The sequence below is a fragment of the Eretmochelys imbricata genome, chromosome 1 (genome assembly GCF_965152235.1).
Source record: "Eretmochelys imbricata isolate rEreImb1 chromosome 1, rEreImb1.hap1, whole genome shotgun sequence".
NCBI lineage: Eukaryota > Metazoa > Chordata > Testudines > Cheloniidae > Eretmochelys > Eretmochelys imbricata.
The window spans coordinates 283,362,135-283,385,806 of NC_135572.1; the positions used below are offsets into that span (position 1 = coordinate 283,362,135).

General features: G+C 37.5%; 1 protein-coding gene across 1 annotated transcript in view; it reads right to left on the reverse strand.

The window, feature by feature from the left end:
• Positions 1–6,778: 6,778 nt before the first annotated feature.
• The window catches only part of LRRIQ1 (leucine rich repeats and IQ motif containing 1), a 168,158-nt gene continuing 151,264 nt past the window's right edge, over positions 6,779–23,672 (reverse strand). Inside the window, exon 26 of the mRNA XM_077807706.1 lies at positions 6,779–6,915. Within this exon, the coding sequence (XP_077663832.1) occupies positions 6,779–6,915 (137 nt within the window). The remainder of the gene's footprint in view (positions 6,916–23,672) is intronic.

Consider the following 23,672-nt stretch of genomic DNA (forward strand, 5'->3'; position numbering starts at 1 on the left):
CACTATTTAATTGAGCCTGTTTCATTTTCTTGGACTGCCTCCACTTCCATTATCTGCTTAATAGTATTTGCTTTCTGTGGCAGGCATTCTTCTTTTCCCACATTAAGAAAATTGTTTTTAAAAGAAAATTGCTGAGGAACTGAATTAAATTAGGTGAAATACAAAGACCTCACTACACAGGGCAGAGAAAGAATTCACGTTAGTCCTGTGTTTTTGCAAATGGGTAGACACTTGAATCTCTTGCAGATGCTAATGGCAAAACACCTGTCCTGTTGAAATGACTGGTATCATATTATTACAGTCATCCTGCGGGAAAATAACTTATCTCCATCAACAGCAACTTGAATCAACCTTGTTCTTTTAATACTCTTAAAAATCGTGACACACAGCAGTAGACAATTAACACCAATACAAAAATACAGGAGTTACCGTCTTTATTTCTTATTGTTTATTTAATTTACAAAGCCTTAGCTACATAGCAGCAACTTTCCCTCGAAAATTGGTTTGTACAGAGAAACACCGGAGGAGCTGATTTAAAGTCTTAACTAACTACATTGTGCTCTTACAGGTATTAAGATTCAACATAATGAGTTATGCAATCAAATATCACCTAGGGCACAAAAGGTACATGCTTGCCCTTAGAGATTGAAGAGACCACTGAATTTCAGCCACCAGGACACTTGGCTACTATCTGATCAGTGGTAACTCGCTTTCTTTAGTATGCAGGTGCAGCAAAGTAAATGTTGACGCTTAAAGGAAATACAGAAAAGCAAATGAAAACTCTCCAGTTTCAAAAACACCAATCAACCCAAAATCCCAGCAAAACACAAATAATTTAATTAGTTGGAGCCTGGGGCAGGCAGAATTTTGCTAACCAGCCCGAACAACATTATTTAGCTAGACTATCAAAAAGTGTACCTGTCCAGTCATTTGTCCATAAGTAGGCATCTATTTGTATGTTGTTATACAGGTAACCCATACATGCTCCCTCTTCACAATTTTACTCATGTCAGTTTCAAATCACCATAGAAAAGGCTTGTCCAACAGGGGATTAGGGTCGATTACACAGTGTCTCTGTTCAAGTTACTGGAAATTCCAAGACAGTTGCAAGGTTGGCTGAAATATAAGGAGCTCTTCAGTATTTATAGAGAAAGTCTCCCAACCGCATATACAAGGCCCTCTGCACCACCATGAGTTGCCTGAGTGAGCTGGGGGGGTGAGAAGTGTAAGCTACAAGTTGTGATCAGCTTGTCCCTGCACAACATATAGATAGGGCAGTTGGGGACAGAGCAAGGAACTACCACAAGATAACACCTAAAAGATATACAGTGTCACTAGCCTTGAGCTGGAATAGAGGGATGTGTTGCAAACCTGTTAATCTACAGGTGGGCTGGAGGTCTTTTCCCTAAGTTTCCTACAGAAAGGCCATTTTTCTTCCCTTGTGTGAGAAGGGACAATTTTTCCTTTTCTATTTTAAACTGGAATAACGCCCAATTCCCTTGAGAATCCCAGTCTCATCTAATTTATCCTAGTTAATTATGTGTCATGGGTTCCACTATCAATTTTTAGGCCTGCAGAGGCTGTAAATCAGCACTGAATCTGGTTCCTTGTCTTACTAGGTTTATAACTCCCATGCCAAGCCAGGATAATATTTTTCACAAGTCTTTAAAAAGATTAAAATTAGATAATCTGTTTTTTTCCACTTATGCTGGTAAAAAATAAAACAAGCAACAAAGATTGCTAGTGTAAGACTTTTATGCTAGTACAGTTTAGTACAAACAGCTTTGATCTAAGATTGGAAATTTGGCAACCTAATCATGCATAATATGGTTCAGTTCTCTTCTGTATTATTGGGGACATCCAATAAAAACTAGTTTTCGTAAGGATTTTTCTCATTACACAATGTCACTGTAAGGTATCGTTTTCCAGTACAACCTGGCTTCCATTACTGCTAATAGGAGTAACTTTGGCGTTCATCAAGGAAAGAATGTATCTCCATAAATACACATTTCCATGACTGCTATGACTTACTATGCTGTGACACTGCAATCAAAGGGCTGTTAATCAACTACATTCTTTGCAGTGACTGTAATTTGTGCAGTAGGCAATCAAATGGTAGTTATGCTCCTGTGTATCTGTGGACTGATATAGATCCTAGTTATGGGAGCATCTTTGAAAATTATAGCATCATAGAGTAGATCGACCTTTAAGGGACAGGCCTGTTAAAATTAATTATGATGCTCCATTAAGGTAAAATGCAGCACTAACCCTACATAAAAAGAAATCTGTAGAATATTTTTCTTTGTATCAACCAAAATATATTTTCTGTAAATAGAGCAGCACCTTGTTAAATGGGGATCAATTAAAAGAAAAGAGCATTTTGAAGAATAGTGTTTTGTTAAAATAAGGTTACTGTTTAATTACTGTCTACTATACAAGCAGAATGGGCTGTACAGTAAACAAGAGGCATATATAATTATGGTACTTGGTTATTCAAGCACAGATTATTTGAGCATCATTGACGCATTTTAGTCTAACTAAGCAATCATGTTCAATTTTGGATATAGTCTCCCCATTTGAGGATGTTGTGATTACCAGTATTCAAATAGCTATAAACTTGTTAAAAACTTTCTAAATAAACAAGTAGGTAAAAAAAAGTTCTCATTTTATGAGCTCAGATACTATGGTGTTGAAGGAAATCAGGTAGCTGCAAGTTAGATAGGCAAAGAGAGTTCAGTGTTTGGATCAGAGGAGAATACATGTAAAAATTTCAAAAGTCTTTCAAATTGATTTGGTAAATGACACAGTTATAACAAACCTCTCTATGTATATTCCTATGTTGGTCATTTCAATCCCAATTTGGAATCACTGCATTTTTAGGTTTCTGAGAATGTATTCTATACATTCACCAGAGGACTTTTTAAGTGGATATTCCCATTAATTTTTTCTTCCTGATTTATAGGACGTACAAAGAAAAAAAAAAGCCTTAGATGGAAATGTTGATGGATTGTTGTTAAGAGTGCTGGTGCACCATATGGACAGTAGAACTTCTAGCAGACTATGCTCTCAGATTTTTATGGATCTGGGTTTGTTAAGCCACTAATGGGGAGAGGAGAAGGGTTTTCAGTTTACAGGGTCAGTGTTAGTCTATATCAGCTTTTCCTCATTCAACACATTCCTGTTCTGACTTCAGAAAATAGAACTGGCTCCCTGGGAAATTTTTCAATGAAAATACTCTGACCATGTTCCTAACTAGGAAGTATTTTCTGATGTACACAGGAAGTAGCATATGACATCTTTGTGTTGTAAAGCTACGGTTCTCAACGTTTATTTCATTTATGGACCTCTAAAATTTTCAAATGGAGGTGAGGACCCCTTCGGAAATCTTAGACATAGTTTGGGTCAGCGGACCACAGGTTGAAAATGACTGTTGTAAGGAACGGGGTCCCAATTGATAGTGGAAGAGATGTCATGTCTCATAAATATGCTGCCATCTCTAGACATCCATACTTATTATTCATAATATCAGACATTACAAAGTTGTGTACATTCCACTATAAAATGTTTGCACAACCTTAAGAGTCCCATTCTACTCCAACTGAAATCAATGGAAGTCTTTCCATTAATTTTAACAGGAGCTGGATCAGACACCTTTGTCCATATCTGACCAGACCCAGTGCCTCTTTGATGTTCTGATCATATAATAGGGTTCTTTGAAAAAGCAAATTGTGCACTTTGATATGACATTGCAACATTATGTAGTAAAGGCTGCAGCATATCTTGGCATAGTCCATACTTGACTTTTGGATGGATATGTTGTTTAAACACCACCATGACAATGCTAATTTGTGGAATAGCAGAATAAGTACAATACTATAACAAAGAAGTTCGCTACAAAATTCTGTCACTTCAGAGTACTTGCTCACAGATTACATTGTAGAGCAGTTAAGACAAAACTACCACTTTGCTCATCACATAGCATGCACCTGAAATGATGATGCCAAATCAGTTGCCATAAACAGTTTTCAGTTTATTCATGCTTGGAGACGACGGTTCTTAACTTTTGAAAATCTGCAGTGCTGCCCTGATGAAAGTAGATACAGTTCCCTTTTACACAGCATGAATTTGGAAATACAAATCCCCTTCATTTGTAGCTGCTCTCACATGTGCAGAGGGGTGCAGATTGCCACCTGCTACACCCATGGGTGTGTGTCAAATCACATAATGAATCTGAATTACTAGATGTTACATTCGGACCTCTACTTTAGCTGATACACAGGTAAAACATATAGTCAGAAATCTACTTAGTGACTGTACAGCTGCACATATTGAAAACTATGTTATTTCAGGTTTCAGAGAAGTAGTCGTATTAGTCTGTATCTGCAAAAAGAAAAAATTGTTAGTCTCTCAGGTGCCACAAGTACTCCTTTTCTTTTTTCGTGTTATTTCAGTGATGGAAGAAGGTTGTTCCTGCCATCCTTAATAATATAATGGTAGTCATAGTTTTCAAATTTGGGCACCTACATGGCATGTAGTGATGCATCTGGATCTTCAAATTAGCATTAAGTATCTAAAACAGGTACTTGATCAGGTAAGTACCAATTTGTGTCCACATCTAAAGAACTGGATGCTGTAACACACTGCTTATGGGCATTTTATATTCTTGTTTATGATGAATAGCAGCTTACTCCATAAGCAGTTCCATTGATACATTTCTATTCATCCTGAATAAGGTAACTGGTGTCCCCATCCTCTGATGCCCCAGAAACTTCTCAGATTTGGTCCAGTAAGTAGCAATTTTGTGTGAATTTATTTGTAATTCCTATCACCAATACAGTCTGGTGCATCCAGAGACGAACAGAGTCTCCCTTCCTTGAGATCTCAGTGCATTCTTGGGATCAGCTAACCCAGGTTCTCCCCTTCCTTCCTTCCGGTGTCTTCTTTTATACTCCTCAGCTCATGGCTAATAGGTTCATCAGCCCTCCCACCCTGATCAGCGAATTAGTGGCATATTCCCCAATCAGCCTTTTTCCGGGGAACCGACTGGTGCCTAAGTGCAGGCTCACCAGTTACTTTCCAGCATTCTGTCACACTAGCCTTCAGTATGAATAGCAGGCTCACTGGAGTAAGCAGCAATCTATCTTTTTCAAAATTTAAATAAGAAATTAGCACGTAGATTTTAATTAGAGAATATTTTTGTTCCTTTTAAATAATGAGGCAATTAAATAGGCAGAGATCAGCTTCATGAGTTTGCATATGAATAGTAAAAATCCTTAAACATCAGTATTAACGCAGCTTTCCTTTGGATTGTTCAGAGTAAAAGAAGATAAAGTTAAACACTTCCAATCCATATTAACTTGTGGATGTTAAAAGAAGACAATATGATGGACACTTCACAGAACAATGTCTTCTGGAATTTACACCATGTTCCAAAAACAATGACAACATAAGAATTTATGTTTTCTTTATTGACTGACATCTCAAGCCCCATCAGCCTTCCCACTTGAGTCTCAGTTTGTAGCAGTTTAAGGCTTCACAAGAAAGCATGAAACAAAAGCAAACAGATGAGGAAACACCAAAGACTTGCTTCTCTATATGCAATTAGCAATTTCCACCTTTTAAACAGAAACCATTTAAAAATAGGAATACAAATCTAACGACCTTTTCTGTCCTGTCTATGGATGAACATAGTGATTATTAAAAACAATGAGAGTTATGCACCCACTTCAAGCGTGCTAAAGGTAAACATAGTACTTCTCAGGCTTCCTTCATTAAAGCTAAAAGAAAAGGAGGACTTGTGGCACCTTAGAGACTAGAGACTAACCAATTTATTTGATGAAGTGAGCTGTAGCTCACGAAAGCTTATGCTCAAATAAATTGGTTAGTCTCTAAGATGCCACAAGTCCTCCTTTTCTTTTTGCGAATACAGACTAACACGGCTGTTACTCTGAAACCTTTCATTAAAGCTGTCTCACAATACTTTTACGCATGCGTGCATTAGTTTGAATGAGACCAATTACTTGAACAAATAGAGACTGCCTATCATTGACCTAGAGATGTAATGCTACACTACCACAGGAGAGAATTTCAGGATGGTGAACTCAACTTTTCACTGAAAAAAAATGTTAGAAGTCCTTGAAAGTATAAAACATTAGCAGCTTGCCTTAGCGTCACAACAGAACAGTACTAACATAATTTAGCATTAGAATTCATATGCACCTCTCATCTTACTAGAAACAAATACTTGCATTTTATAAGCTTCTAACATGCTGAGAATTTCCATGGTTTCTTCAATAATATATACATGTAGACTTTTCTCAGGGTGCCATTCTTGGCCATTAGAGTTCACAACACAGTTCATAAGTATAAACATGATATATATTATTATTGTATTATAAGAAATCAGTACTTCAGTTTCTAACATACATCCTCAATAATAATCATGACCTATTATTGCATTTATACATCTAAACTAGTTGTTATGAGTAAACCCACAAATCACATTATAGTAACAGAAGTTAATGGATTCTGTATTCCATGCCACATGAACACAGAAGCAATTGCAAATACAAAATCTGATATGTATAGAATATCGTCACCAGAAAACAAAAACAAAACAAAAAACCTGCAAAACATGCAGGGTAAAATAAATCAAACATAGTTCTCTGAAATTTTGTATCTAATTGGTAACATATATCTAGAATCCTGAAATAACTGATAATCACAGACCTCTTGAAAAGAAACAGCTCTCCACACATTTTGCATGTTGAAGTTTAAACTAATTCTTTAAAGGTTTTGCCTTCTTCTTGCCTCTTCCCCATCCCCCACTGAGCCGGACTGGATGGTCTTGAAACGATATCCGCTCTTTATGAAATGGACCCAGGTTTGTTCTTTCTGAAGCAGATATGTCCTTTGCTATACAATCAAACAAGTGGCATGAAAATATGTCATCAGTTCAGTCAAATTAAATTATTTTTAATACAATAAAGTAAAAATTCTTTCATCAACATGTCTAATTTGGTAGTTTATACATTTACATAGCTTGTGTCTTTTGTCTTTGTGCTTTTTCTTCAAAATAATTTCAAGGTTTAAAAGAAGCTTGTAGCAGTAATTTTGTAAATATAGTACAGTATTTCGGAAAATAAACTGCAAAATTATTAGACATAGGCAATGTAGTTTCCAAACAAGTTTCCCTACCTGCCCATTTTGAAATTATTTTAAAGAATATGCAAAAGATACATTAGAGAAACAAGTCACTCTTATAACTAAAGATGTTTTGTAACCACACAAAGAACAAGCTTGGAGGTTTTATCTATTTAACTTGTAATTGTTTTGATAACATCAGTACAAATACAATGGGCCAGATTTGCTCTAACTGAAGTCAAAGGAAGTTTTGCCATTAGTGCTGATGAAAGCAGAACTGGGACAAAAAGACATTATACCCCCCCCTCCCAAAACTTTTAAATCTTATGAAATTATTCAGTATTTAGTAACATCTATACAAATACCTAAGTAATGCAACTACTGATTTCTACAAACAAGCAGCGTAAGACAAGATGGGTTAATTTAATAGACAAGAGAATAATGTATAAAGAATGCCATAGATGTAATTTTATTTTAAGAAAATCAACACTTCAACTGACATAAATGTCTCCCTTTCTCTCATTAGGCATGTAAAATCCTCTCATATTCTGTGTAACACATCTCACATTGTGTAGCAAATCCTCAGAGGAAAATGGTGAAGATAATACAGTTATCTAAGGTGTCTTACCAAAGAATTAAGCTAAGCAAGCATAACCAAATTTTACAAGTGTCTTTCTGCCAATTATCAAAAGTTCTAATTTACCCATTTTGGGTAGTCCATATGTTATTTTCAACCATTTTAATTAGCTGCATTAAAGTAGTTCATAGAATCATGGAGATTCGAAATGAAAAATGCCTATTATATCATCTCCGCCAAAACAGGATTGGTGACTGTTATATATGTGTTGCCTAATTTAGTTTTAATTCCCAAGCAATGGCACCTTCACTACTTCCCTTCACAGCTTATTCTACAGTATAACAGTATCTCACAGTCAGGACATTTCCCCTGATATTCACTCTCCATCACCCCTTTTAATTTTATCCCATTACTCCTTTTTATACTGTCATGCACTACGCAAAATAACACTTCTCTCTTCTTGATATTTTGACCCTTCAAATATTTTTTATGCATCCCCGATTTTTAGTTGTGGCTTAGTCAAGCTATACATATTTTTCTTATTTAATTTTTCCTCACAATTCTTTTCTGATACTACTTACAGTAGACCTAATTAATAAGGTGTCAAAAATGCCTGTGGCAGCTGTTGCCCCATCTACACTAGGGCTCTCAACATTGGGTCATTTTGTTACCTTACCAATGGTAATAAGTTTTTAGAAAATGTCACTAGTGCAGACAGGACATTTAATAGGGAGCAAGGAATTAAGGTATATAATAATTAATGGAAGCTTACTGTAAACTTTCAGGGAATTCTTTAACTGGAGACATAAAGTACTCACAGAAGACAGCCGAAGCTGACAGCAGCAGAGTGGTAAATTCAATAATTTCCTTGATGAAGTTTCAAATTAAGCATAATAAAACAATAATATGAAGAAGTTTCTTTCTCAACTGAAGGAGAGACTGTGAAGTTGGAAAGCGCAGTTGCTAAGAAGAAAAAGCACCAAGAATTAAGAATATGGAACATGGTTTGTTTATTTGTGGAAAAGAGGAAGTCATTGTTACATGTTTAGACTAAAAGAAAAAAGTTGGCGCTAGTGTGTGTATGTGACAGGCTTTCTCCAGCACATCTCTTATAAGCTGCAGCAATACGAATGGGCGAAGGTGGGGACATGAATTATTTTTTTCCTTTCCCCATGTCACACCTTTTTATATCCCTTACGTGGAAAAAAAATCCCCATACCAAAATGGTTCTGGAAGTTCACCCAAAAGGGACAGAATTCAGTGGAGCAGAACTTGAAATTCATCACACCCTAACTACTAATGGCACTAGCTGCTTGTAAATTTCTACATTGTTTAAATTTGATTTCTAGTGGAAGGACTTCAGAAATCTTTGCATGTAGGGTTTTCTGCTTTTCCACATATAAACGCACATAATTCATTGGAAGGGACAGTACTACATTTCCATTGCTATGAAATAATATTCTGAAATGGAAATGTAAGAATTTTTTCCAGTTTGGTGTAATTTGCTGCAACATAATTGTTAACATTTTACAAAATTATTGAGTTATATCTTTTTATTTGGACAGAACCATGTTATACTACGGCACGAACTGTTCTTGCCCCCAAAGTCTCTAAACTTCAGCTTCAAATGTCCACAAATTTACTTTGTATTTCTGATCGTAATATTTTTTTAAATGTGTGTTAATTTTTTTTTTTTAAATAAATATGAATTTAATAATTTTTAGAGTTTGCAAACTGCATCGACAACAAGTGGTGTTCCAACAGTCTGTGATTACATTTGTGGGAAGAATGACAATCATATCGCAGACTTCAAAAAGTCTATGTAGTTATACAGTGTCACAGAGTAGGATTAAACACTCAGTCTTTTGATGGTTTTGTAGATTTCCAGAAAATCCTACATGACCAGATTCTCTGTTTCACTGAGTTTATATTCAGTGAAGCAAAGAGGGGGATTCGTAAGGGTGCCAGTTGTGGCTCCCTGATTATCTAGCCATTCTCTACCTCCGTAACTGACAAGATCCATATATGGCGTGCAAAGGATTGCTCTTTAGTGGCTAAAAAAAAATAATCAACTACTCTCTGAAGGGAAAGATTAACCAAACTACTATGAAATCCCAAGAGTTTAGGGAAGCTACAAGATAACTACACAAGACATTTCACCTCTATGTGCCTCAGCTTCCCCAACTCTGTAAAATGGAATAATGATACTGACCTTTGTGAAGCATTTTGAGATCTATTAATGAAAAGCAGTATATAAGAACTAGGTATTACTATTATTATTATTACTACTGTTACTGACAGTCTTAGCAGACAGGTTAAAGACTGAATGGATAGGGAGATTAAACAACCTCATCATACCTAAAGATTGTCCATTGAACACAGAATTGAGTTAGATTGGCATAGGAGTATAGCGAAGCCTGTTCTTTTCTATACCTACTCTAGACTGATGCTGCAGGCTTTACACACAGAAAACTACCACTGGTTTACACATTAATCATGATTGAAAGACTGGGCCCTGGGATTCTGTGATTATGCCAGAGGCAGTCTGGGTAGTCAATGGAGGAGTTCACCTTGTAAGAAAAGTACCCCAATTTTATCCTAGTCCTTCCTGGAGTTGAATGTAGAAACAACCTGCGGGGAAGAAAAAAGAAAGAGGAGCCAGCTGCAGGGCAGACACTGCAGAATAGGAATTGTCTACGCACAAATGGACCCTGAAATAACAGTTTTGGTTGTAATTCACAGTTAGTTACTTTTGTGAAAGTTGTGCATGGATGCACTTATTTTGCATTAAGACTGTCTTATTTATACAAAATGAGCGTCCATACACAGACTAGCACTGAAATAACAAAAGCTGTCAATTAAAATCAATTTAGTTATTTTGGTGTCAATCTGTCTGTAATTTTAATTTAATCTGTCTCTTTATTCTACGCTATCAATATAGAAACCTGGGCAAAATTTTCTCTGAGTGAAGCTTTCCACTAAAGAGAGAATCATCTCCAACGTTTCCAGTCCCGTCTAGATCCAGGGGTACAACAGGAATTTACAGAATTGGCAACATCATTTTGAACTGAGAGAGTATTCCTTACTTATACAGCACCACTTATTCCCAGAAATTCTGCACTGCAGTCTCTCACTGAAATGAATGGGTAACAAATACTAGTTTATGTTTCATCTGTTTATTTATATTTTTTCTCTTTTCTTCTGATTTCTCTTCTCCTCCTCCTCACTGGTACATGTGTTTGTAGCTGCTTGTTTCCTTCTGGACACAGGAGGCCAAGCAGGATTATTATTTTAAAGTGTTTTTTTTAAACAGCCAAGAGAGGGGACAAAGAAAGAATGGAGAGATAGAGGAAGATGATTGATTGGAGATACCAGAGATAAAGCCAGAGATCCCTATTAACTAATACCTGGCACTTTTATAGCATTTTGTATTTTTCAAGGTGCTGTAGCAAACATTAATCTCAATGAGGCTAATTACATAAGTAAGAGCTGCATGGTCAGGCATTTATTCATTGCAAAACTATTCTGTGGGCCTTCAGCTGTTGTCTTTGTGCCCTTTCTCAAAGTCAGACTCTACACATAGTGGCAACCACAAGAATACCCCTATTAATAAGTATGATTAGTATTACATTTAAACAGAATTGGACAAGTCTATTAAATAGAATAATTATGCACTGACTGTGCTAAATTGTAACAGTTAGCCAGATGGGAATAAAATCATAAACAATTCTTAAACAAGAAAAGTGAATAACTCATACTATTCATACCTCTAAAATTGTGAAGCTGTTATTGAAAATGATTTGTTTATAGTAACACTGTGTTTTTGGCTATGTGAAGCTCCAAGTATCAAAGATATTTTCAGGTGCTTGCACATACCAAATAATATTTTTGTTTAAATATGTGCTGAAAGCATCTCTTGAGTTTGGTTAGAGTGTTCATATTTTCAAGCAGTCACTTCTCTGATGTTTAATCTGTTTTCTGCTAATGATTTGTTCTGGTCTTTTTTGGTTAAATCCTTGGTTCTTTAACAAATGTCAAGGTTTACATATGCTCTGTTTGGATAAGTAATGCAATATGTAAAATGCTTTGAATGAAACTCTTGGTATTTAGAAAAAAAAACCTTTGTTAAACAAGTTATGTTAGAAATTTTCATGATGTATGCTAAGACGTCATAGGATTTTCATCGATACACCTAACATGTTGTCTGGATATATAATTCATTTCAAAGTCCTTACCATATTGTATTGCTTAACAGCAAATACTGCAAAAGAAAGCATGGAGAGAAAAATTCAACATTTTAATGAAAGTGACCAGAACGAATCCTTAGCAGCACAGCGTTTACATCAATTTAAGCTCTGCGAATGAGTTAGATTCAGCAGGTTTAGGGGTGAGCTAGATGCTAGAGTCTATCAGCAGTTGTTTTTAATGTTGTTTCTTATGTCCACATTGAAGTTATACTGGCCACTTCTCCTGAACATTATTTGTAGCATTTAAACTTTTTTTTATAAATAGATAAAAATCAGGGGAGAAAATAAATAGAAAACTCTGAAGGCAAAATTCTAGCCCTTTTGAAATCAATGGGAGTTTTAGAGTAGGGTGAGGATTTTACCCCCAATGTATAATATATTTGGTATGTCAATAAACATATATTGTGATCTTCGTTACACTGTCTCATACATTTTTAAACCAGTTCAAAATGACTTTTTAATACTTTAACTCTAATTTTCAATTTGATCAATTTTCTTCATATTATTATTTCACTCTTATTCTGCAGTAGCATCAAGAAACCTCAACCACTTTTCAGACTCAAAAACAGGCCTGTTAAAAACAACTCTTATCAGATTTTGTAATATAAATGAGACAGTACATTTAGAACTTTTAACAAGCATACAATTTAGAAAGGGATGTGTAAAGATCAAAGATGAGGAAATAAACCTCACAGGATTTGGGGTATGACATCTTTAACAATATTCTTTGTCGGTTAAATCCCAGTCCTGCAAACATTTTTGCAAGTGTTAAACTTTATGTATGGGTCTTCTTGACTTCATGTTAAGGATCGGCATACGCATTTATAGGATTGGAGCCTGATTTTTGAATTTTGTAAACAAGACAACTAGTTTTAAATATTTGTCACTTCTGCCTGCATGCTACAAATGTTTATGCACATGAGTACCCTCACTGATCTCCAAAGGACTACTCAAATGCATAAAGATACTCATGAGTTTAAGTGTTTGTAGGGTATGGGCCATAAATTGCAACTATTTACTTATGGCATTTCTATACAATGAAACCATGTTTTAAAAAGCCAATAATTCAAATTTTCAATTTCCCTCCAAATAACTGTAAAACACAGCATTTTTTAAATCACAGGAGGGACTAATATTAAGGTTGCCTGGCACTTCCCATTACAAGACTATGTTCTCAGTTGCTTTGCAAGCTTTACCTATTTTGGCTGAAATAAATTTTTCATGCCAGCTATCTGCCTCAGGTGGATTCTTTCTAATTCTGGTGACCTTTCATATGAGCAGCTCTTGCAACATCCATGCTACGGAGCAGGGCCTTTAATTTTAGCAAGGAGGCAGCCTTTGTGTCAGGGATGTGTCTTTTGCCATTCCCATGATCTGTTCAAATTTAGCCAAGTTATAAGCCTTTGAAAAATCTTAGTTCACACATGATCAGTACAGACTTGCTAGAGCTTTGCAGATACATTCCAGAAGATTATGCCCCCACTAAGCTTCTCTGGTCTGGAATTTCAGGGACTGAGTAGAACTTTCCCTACAACTGCTTCTGCAGGTTGGGCCAGGTCCAGGCATGGAATAGGAAACTGCTTGAATCAAATGCAAAGGGAACAAGAACTGGACTGTGTGTGTATGTGTGTGTGTGTGGCGGGGGGGGGGGGGGGCGAGGAAGAGGGGGGAAGAGGAGCAGTATAATAGGACAGGGAGCCAGTGGTGGGGTGTGGTTTGAGACTGGAAGCTGAGGGGATGAGGAGCTGGAAGGAGGGAACTGGCACTGAAATGGCAAGGAGACTGGAATTGAGAGTGGGAAAAAGACTTCGACTGGTGGTGGGAGACTAGGACTGGGATAAGAAGCTCAGGAGTGGAGCCTGAGACTGGCTAGAGGAGGAGAATGGGACTGAGACAAGGAGCCACAGATGAGGAAGAGAGAGAATTGGGCAGGTTGGAGGCAAAGGAGCAGAAGTGGTCAAGCTTGGGGAAATAAGAAAAGTCTGTGCCCATTAGAGCACACTCCTCTCCAGAGCCTGAAATGAAGCCCTAGATTCCTGTATCTCACCATTCCTCTGAAATCAGTAAATATCAATAAAACCCACTGGCAAAGTGGGTGCTACTTCAGATAGAGGATGAGTACAGGCTATTTTACTCAGTTAGCTCAAGTGGCAGAGGTCTGTGTGGTGGATCTAAAGGTTCCAGCCTTAATAATCACCCAAGCGGATGTCAATATGTTACATGATGGAATTTCTGTTTTTTTCAGTTTGCTTATTCAAAAACCTAGAAAATTCCATACCAAAAACTACATTAAAACAACACGATTAATATTGCAAAGTCAAGCACGCAAAATTAGGAAATACCAGAATTAAGGTTCCCTTTCTGATCTTAATTCATTTCCGCATGTACACACGGACTATGAAACAGTCTTCAACTACAAACACAAATGCTATTTTTTCCATCAGACTCCTGCCTCATTCAATGCATATGATGGACCTGCTGTGGAGATAAATCAGCACCGTGTAATAAAGGAGGCTTTTGTCTGTAGGACCCCTGTCCATTTGTTGTAGAAGATGGAAGGTGTGTAGTAAATGAGACAGGGGACTGCAGGAAGAGAAGTACAGTCTCATGGTTAAGACACTGAATGTTGCCCTGGAGAATTCGATTCTCTCTCTACCTCTGTCACTAAGTTACTGTGTGATGCTAGGCAAGTCACTTAAATCAAACTTTTCAGAGGTGGTCATTAGTTGTGTTCCTCCTTTTCTGGGTGCCGGACTTCCCACCCAGAAGTTTGAACTGCAAAGTGCTGAGCACTCACAGCTGCAACTGAAGTCAATGAGGGCTGTGCTTTGAACGTATTAAGTGCTATATTATATTACTTGCTCTGAGAAAAAACAGGAGGTAAGTATCTCAAATTGGGTGCCAAAAATTAGTGGATACTTTTGACCTAAGTCTTTTTGCCTCAGTTCCCCACCTGTAAAGTGGGGATACCACCATCCTATCACAGGGGTGTTGTGAAGATAAATTAATTAATGTCTGGAAGCACTCCGATACTATAGCAGCGGTGGCCAAGCTTACTGACCCTCCGAGCCACATATGATAATCTTCAGAAGCTCGAGAGCCAGGCACACCTTCCAGGACTTGGGGCTTCTGCCCTGTGGCAGGGTGGAGGGGCTAGAGGCTTTAGCCTGCCTGGGCTTGAGGCTTCAGCAAGAGTGGGGCTGAAGCCCTGATCTCTGGTAGGTGCCTCCCATGGGGCTGAAGCCCTGTGACCCACCACAGGGCAGAAGCCCTGAGCTTCCCCTAAGTCTGGTAGGCAGAGAACAGGGGACATAGCGGGGCTCTGCAAGCTGCACTTTAACTGTAAAAAAGAGTCACATGGGTTTGGCCACCCCTGTACTATAGAAATGAGCACCACAGAAAAGCCCATATGGAAAATAATAATTCTCTCTTCAGAGCAGGGTTTGAATAGTGTGCAATAAATAAGGCCTGGGCCACACACTGAGCAATAAGGATAAAAGAAAATATTGTATAGCTGCCAATTAAATGAGCACTGTCCATTCTGTGCACAGGGATCTTGTTGAAAAAAAAATACAGTATGTAATCATTTAACTAGACCATCATAATGAATACGCACAAGGGAGCCAAATTAAGGTTGCACAGGCACCTTAATTCTGGCATTTCCTAACTTTTGAGTGTTTGACTTTTTAACCTTAATAATGTTCTTTTAATATAATTTTTGTGTGTAATTATAGATCTATGTCTGTCTCTATATCTGATATATATGTCTCATAGGTGAAAACAATATTTATGTATGCATTATTTCTAGGGCTTTCCCAACAAAATATGTATCCCCCAAACAGATTAAGCACTTTATTAAAGGAATGCAATAAATAGGCTTCACTATTAGGGTATTAATGAATTATGGGTGAAATCTTGGTCCCACTGAAGTTAATAATGAGAGTTTTGCCACTGACTTCAGCGGAATCAAAATTAGACCCAGAAGTCCAACTTTTCACTCTGTCCCATTATTACTGTGATTCTTTACTAGAATCAAACCTAAGCTCCTTATCTCGTAAGTGGCTGCATGTGGGAGGATCCCTGCACCTGCACATTAAAGTCAATGGAGCTCCAGGAGGACATACAAGATTCTAGGCATGCTGAATCACTTCACTTGTAGGCTTGGGGCCACGGGCGCTGGATCTAGGGGTGCGGGGCTGATGCTGCCACACCCCCTGGATTCGAGTGATTTCCATCATACAGGGTTTACAGTTTTGTTCAATGGCTCGCAGCACCCCCATTGTACAAATTGTTCCAGCCCCCTGGCTTAACTCTAAAGAAAAGTTTTGAAAAGAAAGCCCATGTCACTTTCATGAATCTTTAATTCATTGTGCCAATTTATTTTATGATGCTCTGTCAAATTTTAAATATTACTACTTGAGAGTAATACTGCACTTTTGTCATTTAATATATCCAGAAAAAAGTTGGAGAAAATAACGAAACTGTCAAAGCTGATACGCCTACAGTCTGACCAACCAACTTTGCTTTGTTTTGCTGGTAAGTACATCACTCACCTCATGTGTCTGGCCATGGGTTTATTTTTGCCAAGAAAGGCCTTGATTGTGCAGATGGATGTGCACTGGTACAGAGCTCCATTGACTTTAAATGGGGTTCTCTGTGAGCAGGGATATGCCTGGGTGCATCCATTTGTAGGACCTACCCTTGTCTTGACATGGAGGTTCTAAGCAGTTTAGTTAACTCATCAATGAGCAAGAAATATATAATTAGTACGTACTTGCTCCTTTTCTCACATACTACTCTTGGTAGTTAACAAAATAATACTATCAAGTTTTCATAAGTAGCTATCAGTACACTTTACATATTTGGTCAGTATTATTATCCCCATTTTACATATGCAGAGACTGAGGTATAGAGAGGGGAAGTGACTTGCCAACATTTACCTAGCAGGTAGTGACAGAGTCCCACTCCAATACTTTTCTTACTACACCACAGTGTCTCCCAAGTAGCTATAATATAGCCCAACAATACAATTCATTTGCTATACACAGAAAATCAGTTTTCTATCTCTCTCAGATTTTGTGCAAATAAGTTCTATTGTGTTGTGTTTTTTTCACACATTATGCTTTAAAAACACCTTAATAAACTCCATAATAACTAAAGTAACATTATATAACTTCTGTTCATAGCTGATATTGTTTTATTCTTAATTATATCTTGAATAAAAAGTATCAATATTATATGAGTCACAGTTAAAAGTACATATTTGGAAAGTCTGTATTTGGATTATAGCTCAGAGTACAATACAGCCCTAAATATACAGGGATGTTATACATATAAATAAGTAATTATTACTATGAAGTGTTCTCCACCTTAAAAGTATATTTAAAATTATCAGACTTTTCAATAGGTGTCCATGCCATACTACTAGGTATAACAACATTTATCAAGACTTCAAGCATGTCAGAATAGTAGAACATTTCCCAGTCATCTCACACTTAAAGTTTGCACAGCTGTCTGTTCTCCCATCATGCCCTCTGTTTGATGGATTGCAGGCCTACCAAAATATATGTGGACATTTCAGCTAGCTATAAGCCTACAGAAGATATCTACCTTACTCCTAATTATGGTGGCAGTAGTTGTGATTCTAGAGGTAAGGTAGGGTTCAATTTAATGCAAGGCTAGGGTTAAAGACTTTATTCTGGATGACAGATACACTATATCTTCTCCAAATTTACAGCACTTAATCTGAGTGAAGAGTGAATTTTATGGCTATTTTCAAGTAAGCTGTTAAGCAGTTAATATTAATTTAAAATGATCCCTTAAAAATTTCATTACAAAATTATGTTGAGTTTCAGAATCTTTCAGGCTTCTCCAATGGCTTGTTATTAATCCTTTAAACTCTCCATACAGTCAAATCTAATTGAAAAAATCTGAAAAAACCTGGAAAAAGGCACATTTGAAAAAGTTTGTAATTAAGCAACTTCATTAATTACTGTTGTTTGAAACGTATTACAATCAGAGCAAATTCAATGATTCATGTCATTCTTTTGTGTCACCGTGATATCAGAGACAACTCAATCATTCATCACTATTCCTCACTCATTAATTTGCATGCTATAGTTCTACTGGCTAGAGTAAATCAATTACATAAGGGTGGCTGTATCTAATGCTGTCTCCTCTGAGGGTCCAGAGCATTGATGCTCCTGTACTTCTCCAGCTGGTTGAGCAGACAAAAGGTAGGATACTCAAAGTTAAGGTTTCCATGGCAGCTTTGCCTTTTGTGCATTTTATTACTATTAATAAACATTTTTATACTGTTGTAAGTTTATATATCTCTTTAAAGATACAAGGTGAAATATGGAGATCCCTGGTCCATTTTTATACTGAGGCATATTATCACTGGAGTCAATGGGAGTTAGCTAAATATAGAATCAGTAAAAGATGAGTAAAGACATTGGGATTTAGCTCAGAAATAAAATGTTTCCTGCCCCATGAGTTTACAGACTGCTAGCAGCAAAATAAAGATAAAGATGATACAGAAGACTACATTTCTGGAATGACAGTCTGGAGATTACTAACACTGAGGAAATGGTTAAAGAAGTGGATTAAGGAGGGGTTTGAAGGAATAGGATAGACAGTAAGAGCTTTCTTGGTGTAGGAGGTAGCATGACAGACGGCTCACAACCTTCAAATGAAACTGGGTGGAGCTCAGGGAGTGGGTAGCGTGGAGGAGTAGGAAGAAGCAGAAATGTAGGTGAGGACAAGATGTAAAAGGCCTCATAGGTGACAACAATGTAGAAGATTTGCTAAGTGATCATGAAGTGCTAGAATATAGGATGTAATGACGGGAAACGAGGGAAGACTCTAGCAGAGAGGAGGAAAAGGAAGATGATTTTTTCAGCAGAATTTTGTATAGATTGGAGGAGGGACAGCTGGAGCCAGGAGACTGGACAGTAAAAGCTTACTGTTTATTTAATTAGTTAATTTAACTAGAGGGTTTTCTGTAGTCTTACCACAGTAGTATACAAATGCTTCATTAATCATGATGAACTTAATTTCACAATATAGTGATGTAGTAGAGAAGTAATTTAGGTGAGAGGTGCCCAGGGAATATATAAAGGTTTAGCAGTGGAGACGATAAGTCAAGGGTAGATTCGGAAAAGAATGATAAGGAAGAAGTGCCGGGATTTAGGTATCTGATTAAGGCAAGCTTCCTTGCCTGAGAAGTGATGTTTTCCTAAATCAGTGACTCAGCGAGAGATTAGCATGTGCGGAGGAGGAGAGGTAAGAATTAAAGGTGAGATACTGAAAAGCACCTGTATGATTTAAGAGCACAAGTCCCATTGATTTTCAATTCTAAATCATGCATGTGCTTTTGGAAATTCCACTCTAAAAGATAACAACAAAATTATAGGCCTCAGAAACAAGGAGGAGAATGGAAATAAAGGATGAGAAGGCCAGCGATTAGGAGAAAAAAAGGATATGTTCAAATTAGGAAAAATGGAGCTGGTGGCTGGACACTGCAGAAGAGATGTCAGAGAGACATTTAAAAGTGCAAGACTGGTTGGAGTGGGGAGAGGTCTGGAGTAGAGGTAGATTTAGGGATAATTAGCATTGGAAGTCAAAACCACAAGAAGAGTCATAGTGACAGAAAGAGGGAGGAGGAGATTGAAAACAGGTCACTGTGATCAGGTCTTGCACTATATGACCACAAACTGGGCATTGGTGTAAGTATTTCAGTCTATCCTTCCAATTTGTCAAAGCTATACTATATTCTAATTCTCTCTAAAAAATCCCATCCACAATTTTGCATTACCTAGGCATCTAGAATGTTAATAGTCTTACATAAAAATGATCTACAAGCTTGGTTACTGTCCTATTTACTGCAAAGTTTCTGACATTAATTAAAATATTAATTAGTATTGGACCCATACCTGAACTTTGCATGACTATTTGACAATAAATCACTAATAATCACTGCTAAAGGCACACAGACTAATTAAGGCAATTGAGAAGATATACTGGCTACTTATTCACCCTGTCTCTTAATACAAATATAAGGGGATAGGAAATGAAATTGAAAGGCTGAATATTTAATAATCATAAACATTTTATTTTTAACACAATATTCCATTTTGCTTACAGAATTCTCTGCCACAAGATGTCACTGAGGTCAACACCTTCACAAAATTCAAAATGGATTGAACATTTATGTGGATAATGAGAAGACCCAGAGGTATAATAGCAATGATTAAAAAACAAAAAAATTAACAGCCAAGAGTTTTCAAAGGGATATAAACCCTCATGTTTCAGAGCACAAGTCAAGCTCTAACTAATTGGGTTGTGATGAAATTTTTCCTGGGGGCAGGTTATCCAATAACTGACCACTTCAAAGTTTCCTGTACCTTCTTCTGAAGCAGCTAGTGCTGGCCGGTGGCAGAGACAGGATACCGAAAAAAACAGACCACTAGTCCGATCCAATATGGCAGTTCTTATATCCCTGTTCTTTCTGTTGATGTTTTAGCTTGTTGTAGTACAGTGGCTCCATTTAATCCACAGCACTCAATTTTGTTTATGAGTATATTATGTGGCACCATATCAGATGCCTTACTGAAGTTGAGATATACTGTTCTACTGCATTTCCCTAATCCACCACGTGCCTGGGAGAGTACAGGGTAGAAAGAAAGAAATGAGTCATTGGGCTTCCTTGACCAGGAAAGGGATGGATGGGGGAAGAGAACAGCTGAGAACTTGAGCTCCTTTCTCCAGTAGGAACTTTGCTAACAGTCTCATTTTGGCTGTCACTGTCTCAGATTTTAGTTCTGAGTTCTAGATCTCAGTGAATTGCATCTCTGTCTTGAGGACACAGAGCTGCTTGGATTGCAATATGTGCTGAAGAGGCTGTTCCTCATAGTTCTCATTGATCCTAATCAGAGCTCCTTTTCTTTGTGCCGCACTGCAGAGGCATAATGGGAGCACCAGCTACCTGCCCCACCACACCCCTGGCAGGAGAAGAACAGGAAAATATGAAAACATGGTGTGGGAAAGAAAGAAAGAAAGAAAGAAAGAAAGAGGGGATACAAGAGAGAAAGAGAAAATAAAAGGAAGAGAAAGATGGCTCACGGAAGCTGTCATAAATATAAAGGGAAGGGTAAACCCCTTTGAAATCCCTCCTGGCCAGGGGAAAGCTCCTCTCACCTGTAAAGGGTTAAGAAGCTAAAGGTAACCTCGCTGGCACCTGACCAAAATGACCAATGAGGAGACAAGATACTTTCAAAAGCTGGGAGGAGGGAGAGAAACAAAGGGTCTGTGTCTGTCTTATGCTGGTCTTGGCCAGGGATAGACCAGGAATGGAGTCTTAGAACTTTTAGTAAGTAATCTAGCTAGGTATGTGTTAGATTATGATTTCTTTAAATGGCTGAGAAAAGAATTGTGCTGAATAGAATAACTATTTCTGTCTGTGTATCTTTTTTGTAACTTAAGGTTTTGCCTAGAGGGGTTCTCTATGTTTTTGAATCTAATTACCCTGTAAGATATCTACCATCCTGATTTTACAGGGGGGATTTCTTTATTTCTATTTACTTCTATTTTTTATTAAAAGTCTTCTTGTAAAAAACTGAATGCTTTTTCATTGTTCTCAGATCCAAGGGTTTGGGTCTGTGGTCACCTATGCAAATTGGTGAAGCTTTTTATCCAACATTTCCCAGGAAAGGGGGGGTGCAAGTGTTGGGAGGATTGTTCATTGTTCTTAAGATCCAAGGGTCTGGATCTGTAGTCACCTAGGCAAATTGGTGAGGCTTTTTACCAAACCTTGTCCAGGAAGTGGGGTGCAGGGTTTTGGGAAGTATTTTGGGGGGAAAGACGCGTCCAAACAGCTCTTCCCCAGTAACCAGTATTAGTTTGGTGGTGGTAGCGGCCAGTCCAAGGACAACGGGGGGAATATTTTGTACCTTGGGGAAGTTTTGACCTAAGCTGGTAAAGATAAGCTTAGGAGGTTTTTCATGCAGGTCCCCACATCTGTACCCTAGAGTTCAGAGTGGGGGAGGAACCTTGACAGAAGCATAATGGCAAGATGTGAGGGGCTGTGACGTGTAGCAGGAGTAGGTGAGGGAGGAGGGGAGAGAGCAAGGTAGGAAAGACAAGTTGAGAGAGAGAGAGAGAGAGAGTTTTGCCTTTCTGAGTCCAAGACCCCACGTGTTTCTGAATTCAATATAGTATTCAGCTACAGTAAATGTGACTATGGAACAGGGTACTCACTTGAGCCAAAGGAGGGTTGTGAATGAAGGATGGCAAATGGGGACAAGCAGAGAGACTCTAACTTGTATTTTTGTCTATACTGGAATTAACATCACACACACACAATCTTGGTTTTGTATGCCTTTATTATGAATAGTCTTCTGAAATCTGTAACAAAGAAAGAAATACAAGGGCACTACTCTGAATTACAATTCTCCCTGAGTTCCTGGGTTGTGCAGGGGAGGATGACAGGGGAGGGGCCTACTGCCACTCACAGCATACCCCACCCCTGTTTCACACACCCCCAAACACAATACGGCTCTGCCAACATTTTGTTCCTTCCTGTTCACTTGTTTGCATGGTGGTGGTGTCTGTCCTCCCCTTTGCGCCCAATTCCCACTTTGGCATAAAGTTACATGGCTATCCGGGGGATAAAGGTAATACATGCCCCTCCCCCCGATGTTTATCAGGATGGTCACATAGGGCTAGGATTACAACCTAGGCCACAATTGTTATATGTTGTATTATTTAATAAAACAGACACCCACTTTTCATCATTATATGTGAGTCAAGGTTTCTCCATATATATTGTTCAAGATACGTTGCATTTATGAAGTTTTTTTAATTGAATTATAGATAAGATGCATTCATTATACATGTATTTATTTATGAACAGTTCATTCAAGTGTTCATTACAGGACTTTGTATCTCTGTACACTTATGAGCACAGTGGGCTCAACCCTACTTCCTTTCATCTCAGTGGGACTTTTGCCATCAATTTAACTTAGTGTAGGATTAGATGCAATTTTGGGGGTTTTTTTTTTTTGCCCTTAGTGGATTTTCTGACTGACTGTATTCCAGCTGTATCGTCATTTCACCCTTTGTTTTAAACGTTTTTTAATTATAGTAGCAAAATATAGATTTTAAAAAGTATTCCTTATGGTTTTATATCTACTTTTTTTCTTTTAGGACATCAGTTTATTGGACTTTGGTTCAAGTTCATATAAACTGAACAGTCAATATTAATGTGAATGGTAACAGTCTGATCAAAATTTCTAAAACCAGCAATTTGATTTACTTTTTGTTGAAATCACCTATTTCACAATGATATGAACAATCTCAATGAACTCCACTAGTTATACAGTACTACTGAACTACACAAATCTGCCTTCGTCTTTTAATATCCCTTACACTTCCTATGCGGTCCTTTTTTTCACCTGAATTTCACTTACGCTTGAAAGTCACATTTTCCAAAATCTACATCCAAAGTATAAATAGCATATGAAATATAATATATTACACAACAGATGATTCCCCAATTTTCCTCAATTAGTTTTACTATGCAAAGCAAAACTTGAAGCTTAAAAAGTTAAGTTTTTTATGATTTTTAATAATTAGAACCTTTATTTCCAGTGTTGATTCCCTTGTTTATTTCTATGACATTTAAACAGTGATAAAGTTTCCCCAGA